The sequence below is a fragment of the Rattus norvegicus genome, chromosome 4 (assembly GCF_036323735.1).
Source record: "Rattus norvegicus strain BN/NHsdMcwi chromosome 4, GRCr8, whole genome shotgun sequence".
Classification (NCBI taxonomy): Eukaryota; Metazoa; Chordata; class Mammalia; order Rodentia; family Muridae; genus Rattus; species Rattus norvegicus.
The window spans coordinates 111,758,371-111,777,293 of record NC_086022.1 but is presented as its reverse complement, the minus strand read 5'-3'; the positions used below and the strand labels follow the sequence as shown (position 1 = coordinate 111,777,293).

The following is an 18,923-nucleotide window of genomic DNA, read 5'->3' as shown; positions in this document are numbered from 1 at the left end:
TCTCTTTTGTACCAGCGGTCAGACTTTGACTCCATATCTCTTGTTGTGGTTCTGCATTCTTCTATTTTTAGCCTCAGAGCATGCACAACAGATACTGCAATAGCTCCATGTTACCACTTTCCTAGCAGAATACACCCCTGCTGCTCTGACCCCTAGACTCATGCAATTCACTGTAATGATGCAGACTGCAAGTGTTGGAACATCTCAGAGCTCCTTCTGGGATAGGAGTTAAGAGTATCTTTAGGGATCCTAGTGATTTTATTTTCTTCTTTAACACTTTTTTTTTTTGGTTCTTTTTTTCGGAGCTGGGGACCGAACCCAGGGCCTTGCGCTTCCTAGGCAAGCGCTCTACCACTGAGCTAAATCCCCAACCCCCTTCTTTAACACTTTTTAAATTCTTGTTCCTTAGTAATTCTTTGGAATGTTTGCTTGCTTTCTGTAAGTGAGGAATTACTTTCTTTTCTTCTTTGCCCATAGGTCTCAGTTATAAGACCTTTGAAATGTTTTTGTTTTTCCTGTACTCTGTTGACTAACTTGAGACCCTGAGTGGATCCTTGTTATAGTTACAGCAAAACACCTGACAGCACAACTTAGGCTAAGAGGTCTTTAATCTGGTTCACAGTTTCAGGAACGTCTTATGGATTTACTCTGTATATTTAGAATGTGCTACGTACAGTCTAATCTGGGAAAAATTGTATCCGTAATAACATTACTCGATTATCCAGGAGTGTGGTAGATAATCAATTATTCAGGTTGTCTTATATGTTCTGTATTAGTCCTATCATTTTCTTCATGCAGTACTAGAAATATTTTATTGGAAATATCTCTGATAACATGGACTTGAGGTTGTGGAGCCTTGAGAGTATCACATGCATTAGTTACTCATTTCATAACTTAAATGTTACTACTATTTTCTTAGATTTTTTTTAAAAATTAATTTTTGATCAGTTATCTAAAATCAACCTCCTTTTTTTCTTGGAGACATTGAAATTCTTTTTTATTTTTTGTTTTACATTTTTTGAGAATCTTTTTAAGTTTCACGTATGTTTACTATATTAAAACCTTTTCCAGCCCCTTTTGTGTCCCTCAGATTTTTCTTTAATCATTAGTTTTAAACACACACACACACACACACACACACACACACACACACACACACACACACCTTTAACTTTCTGAATTGATTTAGTGTTGCTCATGTGTATTTATTTTCAGTACTGATGACTTAGTATTGGATAACCAATTAGGAGCCTAGGCTTGGGAAGACTGATTCTCTCTCAGCTTGTAGCTCACTAATTGCTTGTAGGTCTTGATCTGAGCTCTACTTATAGGAATTGTGTTGCAGATATAGCAGTTGCAGCTGAGCAGTCGATAATACTGTGTGTTTTAACTAGTTACTTTCTTTAATGGTCTGTGGCTGTTGCAAAAATCTTACTTTATGAGAAGTGAGAGCTATACTTGTTTCTGGATATTAACAATGCATTTAGAGATTGTATTGGTTTGGAAATGCAGCGGTAGAGATTCTGCTCTAGTTCATGGCTTCATCAGTCACACCTAGTTGGGTAAGTCTACAGTACCAACGTGAACCTATTGAGCGGGAAGACGGCAGTGCCACTATTGTACTAATGCCGCTCTGGTCATTGTAGTGGTTCATAGGCATTGCAGTAGGGTAGATCTCTTGATTATTTTTCTTCCTTATCAATTTGTATGGTGTCTTCTGGTAGTCAGTGAGGAGGCTTACTAGTCAGCCCCAGCTTCATTCCTCTGAAGTGTGTGAAGTACCTTCTGCAATAGGGACATACTTTCAAATGAAAGAGATGATTTATTAAATTTTTCTGCTAGTTTATATCACTTCTTTATGTGGTTTACCTAATTTATTAATTTTGCCCTTCAAAAAAAAAGAAAGAAAAGCAACAATAGATAACTAAAAGTCTGGGAAGTTGTTATTTTTTTGTTATTAACTGATGAAGACATGTATGCTTTTATTCATACATATGACTTTCTATCTTATCTCTTGATTCACTTTCTTCCCAACTGCAGTGGGTAAATATGGGCTTTTACAAAGAGGAAGTTAAACTCCTTTGCTTAGAAATAATCACATTTTTCTTAGCAGCTCCCAGATCATGTATTTTTGTCCATACAAACAAATATTCTACCATTATGATACTTGATAAAATCTAGAATCTTCAGGGAATATTGTCTCAATTGTGGATAATTTAAATTATGTTGTCTTCTGGGCATATCTTCAGAATTGGGGTATCTTGATTCCAGGGAAGATCCATTCAGTGCTGGCTGCACCAAACCTTACCAGGTGATCCTGGGTTGTGGAGAAAGAGCTGGGTGCTAACACAGAAGCATTAGTTCACTGCTCTCTTTACAGGATTATGACGGCAGTATACACTAGCTGCTTCTATTACAAGCAGTCCTTATTTCTCTGAAACTATGTCTTGTGACCTGGACTTCTTCATTAAGGTGTTTTTGTGAGAGAATTTTATGAAAGCGTCCTGAAAGGAAACTAAGACAGCCTTGCCATTATGAGCATCATCTAAATTATGCCTAATATAGTGATGCACTGAAATAACAGAAGAGTTGACGTTTGTTTGCCTTTATAAAAGATGAAAATGACACTGTAATGTAGACATCCAGCCATTTTCATGGCTTTGCGATCAGCTCCAAGTTGGTATAAAAAACAAAAACTGTCAGACTACCTAAAATTAATATTTCCTTCCCTATTCTATTCCTTTCTAATTTGATAAGTATAATAACATAGATCACAAATCTTCATTGAGATACAGATATGATGTGGATGCATAGCCACTAAATGAAAAGAGCTAATATTTAACTCTGGTGGGAGGTGCACAGCCCATGTGGCTTTTCACATGGTGGTTGTGGCTTGTGGGGGTTGTGTGGGGGTTGTTCCTAGGTTGGTAACCGGGACTGTTGGAATGTTTTATCTTCCGCATGAGTACCAATGTGTTGTATTGACTATGTCCTCGTTACAGAAAACACTTCTGCACCTCAGAAAAGCAGGCCCTGTGATAAGTACTCCTTTCCTCTGAAGATTGCTCTACTTGTCTAATTAAGCAAAAGAGATATGAAAGACAGCTCCCCACACTCTATTGACCACTGCTGAAATGTTGGTCCTAACCATACTGACCATCACAGTACATGTTGATTTAAATCCTTGTTTCCTTTGGTTTTACCAATGGCTGTAAAAAGGCCTGAAAATTAATCATGGCATTGACTATTGTCTCTGCTTGTTCTACTATGTGGAGTAGAGTTCAGTACTGTACCATTTGATAGAACTTTTCTTTGGATTGACTTTCTTAATAACTTAAAGCCCTTATATGGTTTCAACATGATGCAGGTGAATGTAAACTGATCACAAAATTCTTTCTCTCAGGGAGGTGATAAAATCCTTGTTCAACCACAAACAAGAAAAGCAACAGTTATTGGTATATTATAGAACATGTGAATGTATTCCCCACCCCCCAGATTTCTCACTGGTAAATTAAAGATCTGGTATCTATAACAGTTAACAAATCACTTGAAGGATATTAAAAGCTTTATTAGCAAATTATGTAGTTCTCTATATAGAGTGGTAAAAAAAATGAACCAGATATATGCTCAGGTTATATTATTTAGGAAGGAGTTAGGACTGTATCTATGGCTTAACAGCTAAGGCCACTTGTCCTTGCACAGGCTCTATGTTCAGTTTTCCATCACTCATGAGTGCCTGTAACCACAACTCTAGAGTGTTTGACACCCTTTCCTGCCCTTAATGGATGATTAGAGGTTACGAGGCAGCAGCACATCTCTAGAAAGTCTTATGGAGAGGTTTTATAGTTTTTCTTTTGTGTTTCAGGTGACAACGCTTGTCAACACAAGCAACAAAGGTCCGTCTGGTAAAAAGAAAGGGAGGTCAAAGAAAGCCCATGTGCTGGCAGCATCTGTAGAACAAGCTACTCAGAATTTCCTTGAAAAGGGTGAGCAGATCGCTAAGGAGAGCCAGGACCTCAAAGAAGAGTTGGTGGCTGCTGTAGAGGATGTGCGGAAGCAAGGTAGGTAGAGTAACACTGTCCTGATGCTCTGGGTTGCTGTGTCAACAGGACATTGCTCTTCAGAATCAAAGGAATAGTTTGTCTCCTTTGCTCTCTGCACTGTTTTCAGTATTTGCTGGGGTTATTTGCACAAGTATCTTGCTGGTGAAGTGTGGGCATAGCTTCAAACATCCCACTCTTGCTGTTACTGAGCAATCTTCCTGTTGCTTCCTCTTGCTAGATGGAAACAAATTCTCCGGTCAAACTCATGCCTAGGGATGGATTTGGAAGATTCTGTCCTTATAAAATGACTGAGTACCCAGGATTTTAAGGTGGATGGGGAAAAGGATATAAAACCTTGAACAGCAAATGTCACCATGATTCTCGAATAATCTTTTCTGTTCACAGCTTTTCTCACACATCTAGCTTGTTAGTATACTGTGTATTTGGCATTTTGAAAACTTTTATTTTCAATAAAATATATGTAACGTAAAAATAATATCTGAACTGTTTTATAAGGATCATTTACAGTTAGTGTTGGTAAGTCTGTGCACACCTTTGAGAAACTTATCACTAGACATTTTCTTCCTATTAAAATAAATCTATACTTATTCAACTATCCATACACCCTTCCCAAAAGTCTCTGTATCACTTTTAATCTTTGACAACTATTCATATTTTCCTGAAGTGGGATCCTGCATTATGTCTTTTTCTGTGTATTTCTGGGATATTTCATTAAGTACAATGTCTTCAATGACTATATACATTGTAATAAACATTATTTTAGTTTTATGACTAAATAACAGACATATATATGCATATATGCATACATACATACATGCATACATATATACATACATATCCACAGACTTTTGGATGGATTTCACTATTTGTTCTTATGAACAAAATTACTATGATAGTATGCAAAATTAAATAAATATACTTACATATGATGGTTAGCTTTTATTATCAATTTGAAAAACTTAAAATCACCTGGGAAAAGAGACTTGGTGAGAAATTGCATACATTTGGTACTCTGTAGTGGATTGTCTTAAATAAGTTAATGAATATGAAAAGGCTAAGACTTCAGGAGCACCACCATTCCTTAGGCAAAGTGTCCTGAACTGTATCATAATGGAAATGAAAGCATAGATCAACCGATTTTTCTGAACATTGATTTGTAATGCCTAAGGAATATTTCGTTAAATAATTGTCAAATGAATCTATGGTATATTTATACTCTTTTTTCAATCTTACTGTCTTTTGCAGTTCATAGATGAATGTTTAGTATCTTAAAAGCCTTTTTTTTTTTTTTGGTTCTTTTTTTCGGAGCTGGGGACCGAACCCAGGGCCTTGCGCTTCCTAGGCAAGCGCTCTACCACTGAGCTAAATCCCCAACCCCACCTTTCTTTATTCTATGTCATCACACTTATTATTTTCATTTCTTGGTGTATGATCGACAAATCTAGGTACTTAGTTTTGCATGTGTGTGAACATACAAACACTTACTGTCTGTGTATGTAGGACATGAGATTGATGTGGGAACTCATTCTGTACTTTATTCATTGAGACATTATCACTCAATCACACTTGGGAAATGCCAATATAGCTAGTCTTGCTTACTAACTTACTCTGTGGAACCCTTGTCTCCAATTTCTAAGGCTGCAATTACATGCTACCACGGCCATCCAAAATTTCCATGGATTTCTGGAGATCAGAATTCTAGTCCTGACAATCTTGTGGTAAGAGCTTTAACCACAAAGCTAAGTTCCCAGCCTCTGAGGACACTTCGTGCCACTATCCAATTCCTTTCTCCTAAAAGTTAACTTCACTTATATGGCACTGACTCAAATTATTTCTTCAACTTGGGCATGGTTTCTGTTCCGTATTCTACCTGTGTGAACAGAGCATGAATGTGTGCACATCCTGGGAGCATGGATTCATCTGAAATTTGAAAGGCACCAGAAAGTTGGTGTTTTCCTGAAGTTACACACCTGCTTGCCTGCATGCATCTGTGCCCTAGATAATTACTTCTTGTTGTTGTTTTCTGATATATACTAATGCGCACATGTGAAAATGATGAGGCGTGCTCAGGTTGACAAATGTTTACACCTGTGGAGCCCTTAATATTCTCAAAACACTGAACATGTTGACAGTGGAGAGAGTTTTGGTTGGTCTCTACTTCTTATGCACCTTCTTTGGCAACGAATTTTATTGTTTAATTTCTGCCATGACCCCTCAGAGTTTCCTTCACTTTTGTATTCATTTAAATGTTGGTTGCCGTCTTTTGAACTTGATTGTTTGTGATAAGGCTTACAACTATGGTCCATCATAATGCTGATAAAATAATCAATTGATTAGCTTTCTCTTATGCTATGAGAATAAAATATTCTAGTTTAGGAAAGTTTACAGTGGTTACTCCTCTGAGAATATTTGAAGATGACTGTGTTAAAAAATTCTGTTATATAATCTATGCTTATGCATGACATGTATGAAGCCCTGTGGCCATGTGCTCTTATTCAAGTGCATGCATGTTACTTGCAAAAGAATAATCAAGTTACTGAAAACCTCATATTAAGCTCCCCTCTTAGAGTCCTTGCTTTTGGTTATCCCTTTACTTTTCAGATAGTAACCAGCTATCAGAGGTGTAGTCAGCTATCAGAGTGTATCCCAGGCAATGAAGTCCTCAAGCTTTGGTTCTACTCCTGGGCCTGAGATCTTCCCAACTCCTTTTTCCCTTTCTCCAATGACAACTAATTCTTTCTTTCTTCTGTGTGATCTCTGTGGCCCATCAGTCCGTTTCCATACTGTCTCTTTATTTGGGCTTTTATATACAAGTTGGTGCCAAGCTAATTTTCAGAGTGATAAGAAGAAAGGAGCCCATGAGGAGGCGGCATGGGGCAGGGAGGGGTGCATAGTGACTTAACATACCGTACCATCTCTTCAATCATAGAAATGTATGCTTCTATCAACATAGAAGATAAAACCCATATGTGACCAATTACAATTAGAAGTAATAGTATTCTTTTAGTGTTTTCTTCAGTGTCTGATGTATGTACATAGGTGGGAACAAATTTAACAACTTTAATATTGCATAGAGAATGCTCCTCCTTCTCTTCTTTTTCTTTTTATTGTCCATGCTATTTCTTCCTTGTCTCCCCCTCTACTTCCTTCTCCCCTTTCTTTCTTATTTTCTATTTCATTTTCTCACATGTCGAGATAGATTACGAACTTTTGCTCGCACCAGCAACTTATTTGCCTCTGAGCTCCATTCCTCAGCCTTTTTTGAGCATGCTCAAATAAAACCTTCCAGCATTGTCACTTTTTTCCAGCATAGAGGGATGCTGAGGGTTTTACATGTCCATTTTGATATTTCTGGTTGTCATTTAATTTTGTTCATTTATAGCCTCTGTATGTTTATGGTTTTAATTATCTAATGTGGTAAGGTCACATACAAAATTATGCATTTATAGTATGCTATCATTAAATTCAGTGTTGTCTAAATTTATTTATTATTATTTGTAAATTTATTATCTCTTTAAACCTTAAATCTAGGCTGCACGGCTAATATTAAAATGTTCAGAATGCATGGTAACTGTCCTTGAGCCACAGAATCTTCTGCAAAATATGCATATTTTCAAATTATAATCTAGGATTCATTGAATAAGGCTGTGATAATGTTTGTATTAGAAGCATGTAGTAAAAATACATTTTCAATATTTATGTTCCTCAGTTCAAAACAGAGAACTCTGTTGACTTACACTTGGAATTAAGAAAAGATTTTCAAGTGTGTGTTTCTGTCAATGGACTACCTGTTTTATCTTAAATAAAATACTTAAGTGCAGAAGCTTTCAAGGCTAGGTTTGAGCTTCATCCTGATAGGGTCAATGATGGCTATAGTGTCTGTCCATCCCGGAGGGCAATGCTTAACCATCCACTGAGTGACAATGAGGACAAAGCTCTCCTTGGTTAACTTACAATCGCTGTTACAAAACACCACAACCAAGGACACTTATAAAAGTGTTTAATTTGGGGCTCTTGGTTCCAGAGGTTAGTCCATGGCCATCATGGTGGGGAGAATGGTAGCAGCCAGATCTGCAAGGTGCTCAATTGAGTACCTGAAAGCAAACATCTAATTCTACAACTTTGTAGCTTTGAAAGACAATAGGAACTGTATCACCTTTTGAAACCTCAAATCCCAGTCCCAGTGACACACTGCCTCCAACAATGTCAGACGTTCTGATCTGTTTCAAATAGTCCGGCTAACAGGTGCATTCAAATATATGCGCCCAAGGCTCATTCTCATTTTTATTCAAACCTGCATAGAGGCTTTCCTGGGAAATCAATAGATATTTAGAAGCTTAGTTTGAAATTAGATTTCAAATTCTAACATTACAAATAACTAGAATATATATAGTAGATCATATATGTTCAGACTCAGTAGCCCCAATTTTAAAATATAGACAATGACTGGGCTCACCCCTAGGTGATTGCTTTTACTCAAAGACATCAAAGGTGTTTTAAAAAAATTAAGTGTCTTTTGGGTGAGATGACTCAGCAGGTCTTGCCACCAAGCCTGGACCCCTCATGGCAGAAGGAGAGCGTCAACTCCTCTAAGTTGTCTGTTGATGTCCACAAGCACATCCTGCTGCCCTGGTACATGGGTGCTTACACACACACACACACACACACACACACACACACACACACACACACGAAGGAAGAAAGAAAGGAAGAAGAAAGAAAGAAGCAAAGAAAGAAAGGAAGGAAGGGAAGAAGGAAGGAAGGAAGGAAGAGCAGAAAATCTTAAATCCCATTGTAGTCACAATTTGTTAAGTTTACCTGTATCTTTGGGAATTGCTCTCCTACTTGAGGTTTTTTGTTTTTGTTTTTCCTATTTGGTGAGTCAGTGAGTTCAGTTGTAGTTGCTTACAGGAGAATGAGGGAGGGGTTATTTACAGAAGCATAGGTGACACCTTAATGGCCACAGCATTGGATAAAATGACTTTCCTTGCCACAGTGATTGTTAACAGCCTACCAACTGTTACTACTCAGTTCCTGCCTACTGACTAAGAAGGTCAAGTCCTCTCGGGTAGACATCAAGGTAGTATCCAGCAGTCTTTGTGAGGACCGGTTGTCTGCAGAGCACAGGAATGGTAAGAGTTGAATATACACCCAACATGTCACAGGAGAATGGATGTGTATATAAGAGCTAAAGCAAAACTTTTCCAAAACAGGGAACAGAGAGGCTGTTACAAACACACCTCTACATTGCAGCTGTGTGCTTAGAAAGCTTATGGCCCAGAGTGCTTAACACCAAGGTTTCCTTGCACTGAAAGCATGGCACCAACTTTGGCCGGTATCAGAATCATAAGAGAAGCTTTTGAAATCCTAACATCCGTTTCCTGCCAGAGAAATCAGATTCCTGAAGTATAACCTGGACATCAATAATTTCAGCCCCACTCTTGATTCCTCTGTATGAATTATTTCTGAACAAATGCATAAATTTTCTTATTCTGCATTATGTGTGTATAGATGGGTGATAGATCCTGTTAGCTGTGGGCACAGTGATCAGTGCTTCCCTCTAAAACTGAATGCTTGAGTAAATACACATCATCTTTCATGCAAGATTTAAATCTTAGTGGGGTTTTACAGGCCTTCCGGCCTTGTAGTCTACCTCAATGTAGGTACGTAAACTTATATAGAAAACCACAACCTAATACTTTACATTAAAATATAATAGATAGGTTATGTTTTAGGGACTTTTCAATCTTGATGCACTGCAGGCCCTCAGGAAATGTGTAAGAGAATATTTAGCAATCTTGGCTATTAGATTTTTAAGTATTAAATAAGTTTCATAAAAAAGAAAGGGAGGGCCCGCAGCAGCTCTCTGCCCCCAGACCCGGTGAGAGAGAGACCCAACCGCCTGGTCAGGTGGGCACTCCTGAGGCTGCAGAGCGGAAGAGACCACCAACACTGCTCATCCCTGCCCACATCTTCAACAAAATCATAGAAGAAAATTTCCCTAACCTAAAAAAAGAGATAACCATAGACATACAAGAAGCCTACAGAACTCCAAATAGATTGGACCAGAAAAGAAACACCTCCCCTCACATAATTGTCAAAACACCAAACGCACAAGATAAAGAAAGAATATTAAAAGCAGTAAGGAAAAAAGGTCAAGTAACATATAAAGGCAGACCTATCAGAATCACACCAGACATCTCGCCAGAAACTATGAAGGCCAGAAGATCCTGGACTGATGTCATACAGACCCTAAGAGAACACAAATGCCAGCCCAGTTTACTGTATCCAGCAAAACTCTCAATTAACATTGATGGAGAAACCAAGATATTCCATGACAAAACCAAATTTACACAATATCTTTCTACAAATCAAACACTACAAAGGATAATAAATGGTAAAGCCCAACATAAGGAGGCAAGCTATACCCTAGAAGAAGAAAGAAACTAATCGTCTTGGCAACAAAACAAAGAGAATGAAAGCACACAAACATAACCTCACATCCAAATATGAATATAACGGGAAGCAATAATCACTATTCCTTAATATCTCTCAATATCAATGGCCTCAACTCCCCAATAAAAAGACATAGATTAACAAACTGGATACGCAACGAGGACACTGCATTCTGCTGCCTACAGGAAACACACCTCAGAGACAAAGACAGACACTACCTCAGAGTGAAAGGCTGGAAATCAGCTTTCCAAGCAAATGGTCAGAAGAAGCAAGCTGGAGTAGCCATTCTAATATCAAATAAAATCAATTTTCAACTAAAAGTCATCAAAAAAGATAAGGAAGGACACTTCATATTCATCAAAGGAAAAATCCACCAAGATGAACTCTCAATCCTAAATATCTATGCCCCAAATACAAGGGCACCTACATACGTAAAAGAAACCTTACTAAAGCTCAAAACACACATTACACCTCACACAATAATAGTGGGAGATTTCAACACCCCACTCTCATCAATGGACAGATCATGGAAACAGAAATTAAACAGTGATGTCGACAGACTAAGAGAAGTCATGAGCCAAATGGACTTAACGGATATTTATAGAACATGCTATCCTAAAGCAAAAGGAGATACCTTCTTCTCAGCTCCTCATGGTACTTTCTCCAAAATTGACCATATAATTGGTCAAAAAACGGGCCTCAACAGGTACAGAAAGATAGAAATAATCCCATGCGTGCTATCGGACCACCACGGCCTAAAACTGGTCTTCAATAACAATAAGGGAAGGATGCCCACATATACGTGGAAATTGAACAATGCTCTACTCAATGATAACCTGGTCAAGGAAGAAATAAAGAAAGAAATTAAAAACTTTTTAGAATTTAATGAAAATGAAGGTACAACATACCCAAACTTATGGGACACAATGAAAGCTGTGCTAAGAGGAAAACTCATAGCGCTGAGTGCCTGCAGAAAGAAACAGGAAAGAGCATATGTCAGCAGCTTGACAGCACACCTAAAAGCTCTAAAACAAAAAGAAGCAAATACACCCAGGAGGAGTAGAAGGCAGGAAATAATCAAACTCAGAGCTGAAATCAACCAAGTAGAAACAAAAAGGACCATAGAAAGAATCAACAGAACCAAAAGTTGGTTCTTTGAGAATATCAACAAGATAGATAAACTCTTAGCCAGACTAACGAGAGGACACAGAGAGTACGTCCAAATTAACAAAATCAGAAATGAAAAGGGAGACATAACTACAGATTCAGAGGAAATTCAAAAAATCATCAGATCTTACTATAAAAACCTATATTCAACAAAATTTGAAAATCTTCAGGAAATGGACAATTTCCTAGACAGATACCAGGTATCGAAGTTAAATCAGGAACAGATAAACCAGTTAAACAACCCCATAACTCCTAAGGAAATAGAAGCAGTCATTAAAGGTCTCCCAACCAAAAAGAGCCCAGGTCCAGACGGGTTTAGTGCAGAATTCTATCAAACCTTCATAGAAGACCTCATACCAATATTATCCAAACTATTCCACAAAATTGAAACAGATGGAGCCCTACCGAATTCCTTCTACGAAGCCACAATTACTCTTATACCTAAACCACACAAAGACACAACAAAGAAAGAGAACTTCAGACCAATTTCCCTTATGAATATCGACGCAAAAATACTCAATAAAATTCTGGCAAACCGAATTCAAGAGCACATCAAAACAATCATCCACCATGATCAAGTAGGCTTCATCCCAGGCATGCAGGGATGGCTTAATATACGGAAAACCATCAACGTGATCCATTATATAAACAAACTGAAAGAACAGAACCACATGATCATTTCATTAGATGCTGAGAAAGCATTTGACAAAATTCAACACCCCTTCATGATAAAAGTCCTGGAAAGAATAGGAATTCAAGGCCCATACCTAAACATAGTAAAAGCCATATACAGCAAACCAGTTGCTAACATTAAACTAAATGGAGAGAAACTTGAAGCAATCCCACTAAAATCAGGGACTAGACAAGGCTGCCCACTCTCTCCCTACTTATTCAATATAGTTCTTGAAGTTCTAGCCAGAGCAATCAGACAACAAAAGGAGATCAAGGGGATACAGATCGGAAAAAAAGAGGTCAAAATATCACTATTTGCAGATGACATGATAGTATATTTAAGTGATCCCAAAAGTTCCACCAGAGAACTACTAAAGCTGATAAACAACTTCAGCAAAGTGGCTGGGTATAAAATTAACTCAAATAAATCAGTTGCCTTCCTCTATACAAAAGAGAAACAAGCCGAGAAAGAAATTAGGGAAACGACACCCCTCATAATAGACCTAAATAATATAAAGTACATCGGTGTGACTTTAACCAAGCAAGTAAAAGATCTGTACAATAAGAACTTCAAGACACTGAGGAAAGAAATTGAAGAAGACCTCAGAAGATGGAAAGATCTCCCATGCTCATGGATTGGCAGGATTAATATAGTGAAAATGGCCATTTTACCAAAAGCAATCTACAGATTCAATGCAATCCCCATCAAAATACCAATCCAATTCTTCAAAGAGTTAGACAGAACAATTTGCAAATTCATCTGGAATAACAAAAAACCCAGGATAGCTAAAGCTATCCTCAACAATAAAAGGACTTCAGGGGGAATCACTATCCCTGAACTCAAGCAGTATTACAGAGCAATAGTGATAAAAACTGCATGGTATTGGTACAGAGACAGACAGATAGACCAATGGAATAGAACTGAAGACCCAGAAATGAACCCACACACCTATGGTCACTTGATTTTTGACAAAGGAGCCAAAACCATCCAATGGAAAAAAGATAGCATTTTCAGCAAATGGTGCTGGTTCAACTGGAGGGCAACATGTAGAAGAATGCAGATCGATCCATGCTTATCACCCTGTACAAAGCTTAAGTCCAAGTGGATCAAGGACCTCCACATCAAACCAGACACACTCAAACTAATAGAAGAAAAACTAGGGAAGCATCTGGAACACATAGGCACTGGAAAAAATTTCCTGAACAAAACACCAATGGCTTATGCTCTAAGATCAAGAATCGACAAATGGGATCTCATAAAACTGCAAAGCTTCTGTAAGGCAAAGGACACTGTGGTTAGGACAAAACGGTAACCAACAGATTGGGAAAAGATCTTTACCAATCCTACAACAGATAGAGGCCTTATATCCAAAATATACAAAGAACTCAAGAAGTTAGACCGCAGGGAAACAAATAACCCTATTAAAAAATGGGGTTCAGAGCTAAACAAAGAATTCACAGCTGAGGAATGCCGAATGGCTGAGAAACACCTAAAGAAATGTTCAACATCTTTAGTCATAAGGGAAATGCAAATCAAAACAACCCTGAGATTTCACCTCACACCAGTGAGAATGGCTAAGATCAAAAACTCAGGTGACAGCAGATGCTGGCGAGGATGTGGAGAAAGAGGAACACTCCTCCATTGTTGGTGGGATTGCAGACTGGTAAAACCATTCTGGAAATCAGTCTGGAGGTTCCTCAGAAAATTGGACATTGAACTGCCTGAGGATCCAGCTATACCTCTCTTGGGCATATACCCAAAAGATGCCTCAACATATAAAAGAGACACGTGCTCCACTATGTTCATTGCAGCCTTATTTATAATAGCCAGAAAATGGAAAGAACCCAGATGCCCTTCAACAGAGGAATGGATACAGAAAATGTGGTACATCTACACAATGGAATATTACTCAGCTATCAAAAACAACGAGTTTATGAAATTCGTAGGCAAATGGTTGGAACTGGAAAATATCATCCTGAGTGAGCTAACCCAATCGCAGAAAGACATACATGGTATGCACTCATTGATAAGTGGCTATTAGCCCAAATGCTTGAATTACCCTAGTTCCCTAGAACAAATGAAACTCAAGACGGATGATCAAAATGTGAATGCTTCACTCCTTCTTTAAATGAGGAAAAAGAATACCCCTGGCAGGGAAGGGAGAGGCAAAGATTAAAACAGAGACTGAAGGAACACCCATTCAGAGCCTGCCCCACATGTGGCCCATACATATACAGCCACCCAATTAGACAAGATGGATGAAGCAAAGAAGTGCAGACCGACAGGAGCCGGATGTAGATCGCTCCTGAGAGACACAGCCAGAATACAGCAAATACAGAGGCGAATGCCAGCAGCAAACCACTGAACTGAGAATAGGTCCCCTATTGAAGGAATCAGAGAAAGAACTGGAAGAGCTTGAAGGGGCTCGAGACCCCAAAAGTACAACAATGCCAAGCAACCAGAGCTCCAGGTACTAAGCCACTACCTAAAGACTATACATGGACTGAACCTGGACTCTGACCCCATAGGTAGCAATGAATATCCTAGTAAGAGCACCAGTGGAAGGGGAAGCCCTGGGTCCTGCTAAGACTGAACCCCCAGTGAACTAGTCTATGGGGGGAGGGCGGCAATGGGGGGAGGGTTGGGAGGGGAACACCCATAATGAAGGGGAGGGGGGAGGGGGATGTTTGCCCGGAAACTGGGAAAGGGAATAACACTCGAAATGTATATAAGAAATACTCAAGTTAATTAAAAAAAAAAAAAGAAAGGGATACTGATGGAACTAATAAGAAAGGTGATGGTAAAGCTAAATGTTTAATGAAATTTGTAAAAACTATAGATGAGGATTTCAAGTCGTTCCCAAAGGCAGAGTGAAAGGAGTGCTGTGGATGAGTGAGGATGGACACAGAACATTGGATTGGATGAGCACTTTTGTTTGCATGTACACGTTCAAGTAGTCTGAGACAGTGGGGAGTGGCCAGAATGAGAAAAATGTATTATTATTATTATTATTATTATTACTATTATTGTCATCATCATTAACATCATCATCACTATTATTATTTTACTTATTCATTTCATATCGCACTTATTGCCCCTTCCCAGTCACTCCCTCCCATAATCCTCCCACCTCTCCCTTCTCCTCTCCTATGATTGGATAGGGGCCACCGTGAGTATCCCTCAACCCTGGCACATCAAGAATCTGTGAGGCTAGTTGCATTCTCTCCCACTGAGGCCAGACAAGGCACCCCCAGACTGAGAACATCCCACAACTAAGATTATTACACACTATATAATGGAAAGAAGGAAGGGAGGAAGGGAGGGAAACAGAGAGAAACTAGATATTTAGTTGATTGTTAACTTCTAAGGGATATGTTGAAACATTAACATGCCAAGTGTCATGTTAACCCCACTCCCATGAAAATAGCCCCCGTGCATAGCCTTGTAGGACTATGTGTGGCTTTGTTGGAAGAAGTATGTCACTGACAGTGCTTGGGCTTTGAGCTTTCAGAAGCTCAAGCCAAGCCAGGTGGCTCATTCTCTCTTTGTGCTGCCTACCAATCCAGTTGTAAAACTCTTAGCTACCTCTCCAGCACCATGTCTGCCTGCATGCTGCCTTGTTTACCTTCAGATTAATAATGGACTAAACCTCTGAACCATATGCAAGCCTCAATTGTATGTTTCTTTCTCTGTAACAATTACTGAGATTATAGCATCTCTTCATTGTAATAGAACATTGACTAAAACACTATATCTGAATCAGGAAAGACCTTGTGCAGGCACATGGTTCATGTGTAGTTACCTCAACAAACAAAGGTAAACAGAAGCATCTTGCTACTATGGCTCTGGTGGCAGCCATGGGAAAAGAACATGCAAAAAACCAAATGCTACAAAATTGCAGAGAGGAGTCAATAAATTTCTCATTTATTGAAAGGAAATGAAAGTGCACATTTGTTCTTGTATGGGCCACAGGCAAAATGATTGGGAAGTCTTATGGGACAGCAGGGCCAGAGTTGAAACCAGTTTGATTTTAGACATTGATAAATTATAATCCCTTCCTAGCAGATGGTAATGCCATAGGGATGGGACATTGGCAAAACAAGGAGATTTGCAAATCTCTGAATTTGATAAATGAATTTCTCAGAGGAGCATTCCCTTGAGTAAGTGCTATCAGATGACAGAGGGAAGGAATGAAGGTACAGTTTGGGAAGGAAGCCCACATTCGGAATTGAGAATGGGATGTAAATGAATTATAAAAGGGGAAGCTGCCATAAAATGAGAAGAGAAACAGTAGAGTTCTGAAACCCAAAGAAAGAGGACTTTTAATAAAAGAGGCAATGATCCATCTGCTCCCTTAAGATGCTGTCAACATGCTGAATTTTTCTGACACTACAGACCATGCACACTTTAGATTTTGCAAGAAAGGTGGCATCTATTACATTTAAAATTGAATTTTCAGAAAGAAGCAAAGACAGGAGCAAAAATGATACTATGTGGGGAGTAGAGCAGAGAGACCTGTGCAGACAGCCTTGCCAAATAAATGTGATGTGTGAGGATCACTAAGAGACATGTCAAGGAGGGCACCAGACACTGACCTTGAGTGTCTACATGTCTACATGTCATGCATGTAAATGCATGAACATGCGCACATGTCCACATCATACACAAATGGAATAAGAAGGGGGCAGAGGATAGATGCTGAAAAAAGAGAGTAGATGCTGAAGTAAGCCTGCAGGGAAGCAAAGTAAACCTGCCTTTATCACTCTTGAACCGTTTACTTGTCTCTTTCTGCCCCTGTAAATCCTTTGAAATGGAGCTGAGTGATTGTGTTCTACCTTGTTTCTTTAGGAAGACTAACATAGTGCCTTCCACACAGTGGCACTTAATAGATTCATTAGTTGACTGCCAAGGGATGGCAGGAAAGAAATGGAAGAACAATGTAGGAACATTAAGAGCAAACATTGTGTATAATTGTTTCTTTGCTTATGCTTTACAGCCTAAATCCGAGAGGGAGGAAAGCCATAGGTGTAAACAAAACAGCAAGAGGATACAGTGATGGAAACATGAGATGCATAAGAAACCTTCCTTTACATAAAAATCAAATAAAGAAAGGTCAAGTCTAGAGAGACTTTACAGTAGGCTGGAGAGACAGCTCAGGAAGTCTCCAGAGCAAGGATAAAGCTGGATTCAGTAACACTCATCTGTAATCGCAGTACTCCTCTGGCAAAGGGGCAAGGGGGAACAGGAGAATTAAGAGCCTTCCTGGAGGCTCTCAGTCAGCTAGGCATATGTAAGTATGAGCAAATATTAAAAGAGAGACCCTATAACAAATAAAGTAATGAAAAGATCCTCCCCTGAGATTTGTTCCCCAACTTCCCCACATAAACATAAAGAAGTGTGAAAACATATCTAAATGTGCACACATCATACATACACACAACAATTTCATAGAAAAGGTGAGTTTTACCCATCAGATAAAGCTATTTATTTTGAACAACAATGTAGATGAGTTTCATGGGCCCGATACTTGTCATTTGGGTGGGTTTAATTTGCCATTTGGTGGCTAAAACTCCTCTCCAAGTCAACTGGTTCAATCTGGCTTCTCACTGAATTCCTTGCTTGGCCTCACCCTAACTCTGGCAATTTGTTCTAATCTGGCTCCTGCTTATTTTTGGTTTCAACCACCTCTGCTGACTTGCACTGAGCTGCACGAACTCAGGACCAAACACCCCTGCACTGCACGCACTGCACTGCACACACTGCGCTGACTCCCGATGACTGACTCTCTGCACTGCTTTGAAATAGCTTCTCTTTCCTGTGCTGTTGTAATGAGAGTTAGGTGTATCACATTTCTGACTCATTCTGACACATCTTTCTCTGATTCATCAGAGAATTGTCTGTTCCTCCATTAGCCATCACGTTCAAACATAGTTGCTTCCTCCTATGAACTAACCTTATCTCAAGGATGTGTGGTGATGGCATGTCTGTATTGCAGCCAGAGGAGATAGTGTGTCATATGTCTGCTTTCCTGCCAGATTGCAGAGAACTAGGTCTTTGGATGTTACCCCTAGCCAGAGCACCCATGTTTCTGTATTATGATTCTTCTACATTCAATTATGTATGACAGTGCTCCTGGTTTTTCTTTAGTTTGAGCTAATCTCCAGGTGAATTGATGAATTGATATCAGATAGTTATTTATTTTGGTTTTATTTATTTATTTTAATTATTTTATTGCTACTCAGTCAACACCTATTTAATGACTATTGACTAATGGGTGGTGTCATAGGAAGTAAATCAAAGGAAGGGGAAAGAAATCCTTCATGGCGTCAAGAAGCTATGACTCATGACCCAATAATCCTATCTCACTTCTTGTTTGTTTGTGTGTCCTGGATAGCTGAGAACTGGTCTGGGACTTCCCACTCTCACATGGTTCTGCCAGTCCACCTCCAACTTTTCTACAAAGAAGTAAATCACACATGTAGAAGGGATGTCCTCAGGATGGGCATTTCAGAGGAGACCTGGGTATATCTTAAGATGCTGTTCCTTTTTCCTGTGCCCCTTTA

General features: G+C 39.0%; 1 protein-coding gene across 5 annotated transcripts in view; it reads left to right on the top strand.

Annotated features, from left to right (window-relative positions):
• The window catches only part of Ctnna2 (catenin alpha 2), a 1,149,087-nt gene that overhangs the window by 224,058 nt on the left and 906,106 nt on the right, over positions 1 to 18,923 (top strand). For all 5 annotated transcript variants that reach the window (NM_001106598.2, NM_001415842.1, NM_001415843.1 and 2 more), the window contains one exon: positions 3,866 to 4,061. In NM_001106598.2, the coding sequence (NP_001100068.1) occupies positions 3,866 to 4,061 (196 nt within the window). The remainder of the gene's footprint in view (positions 1 to 3,865; positions 4,062 to 18,923) is intronic.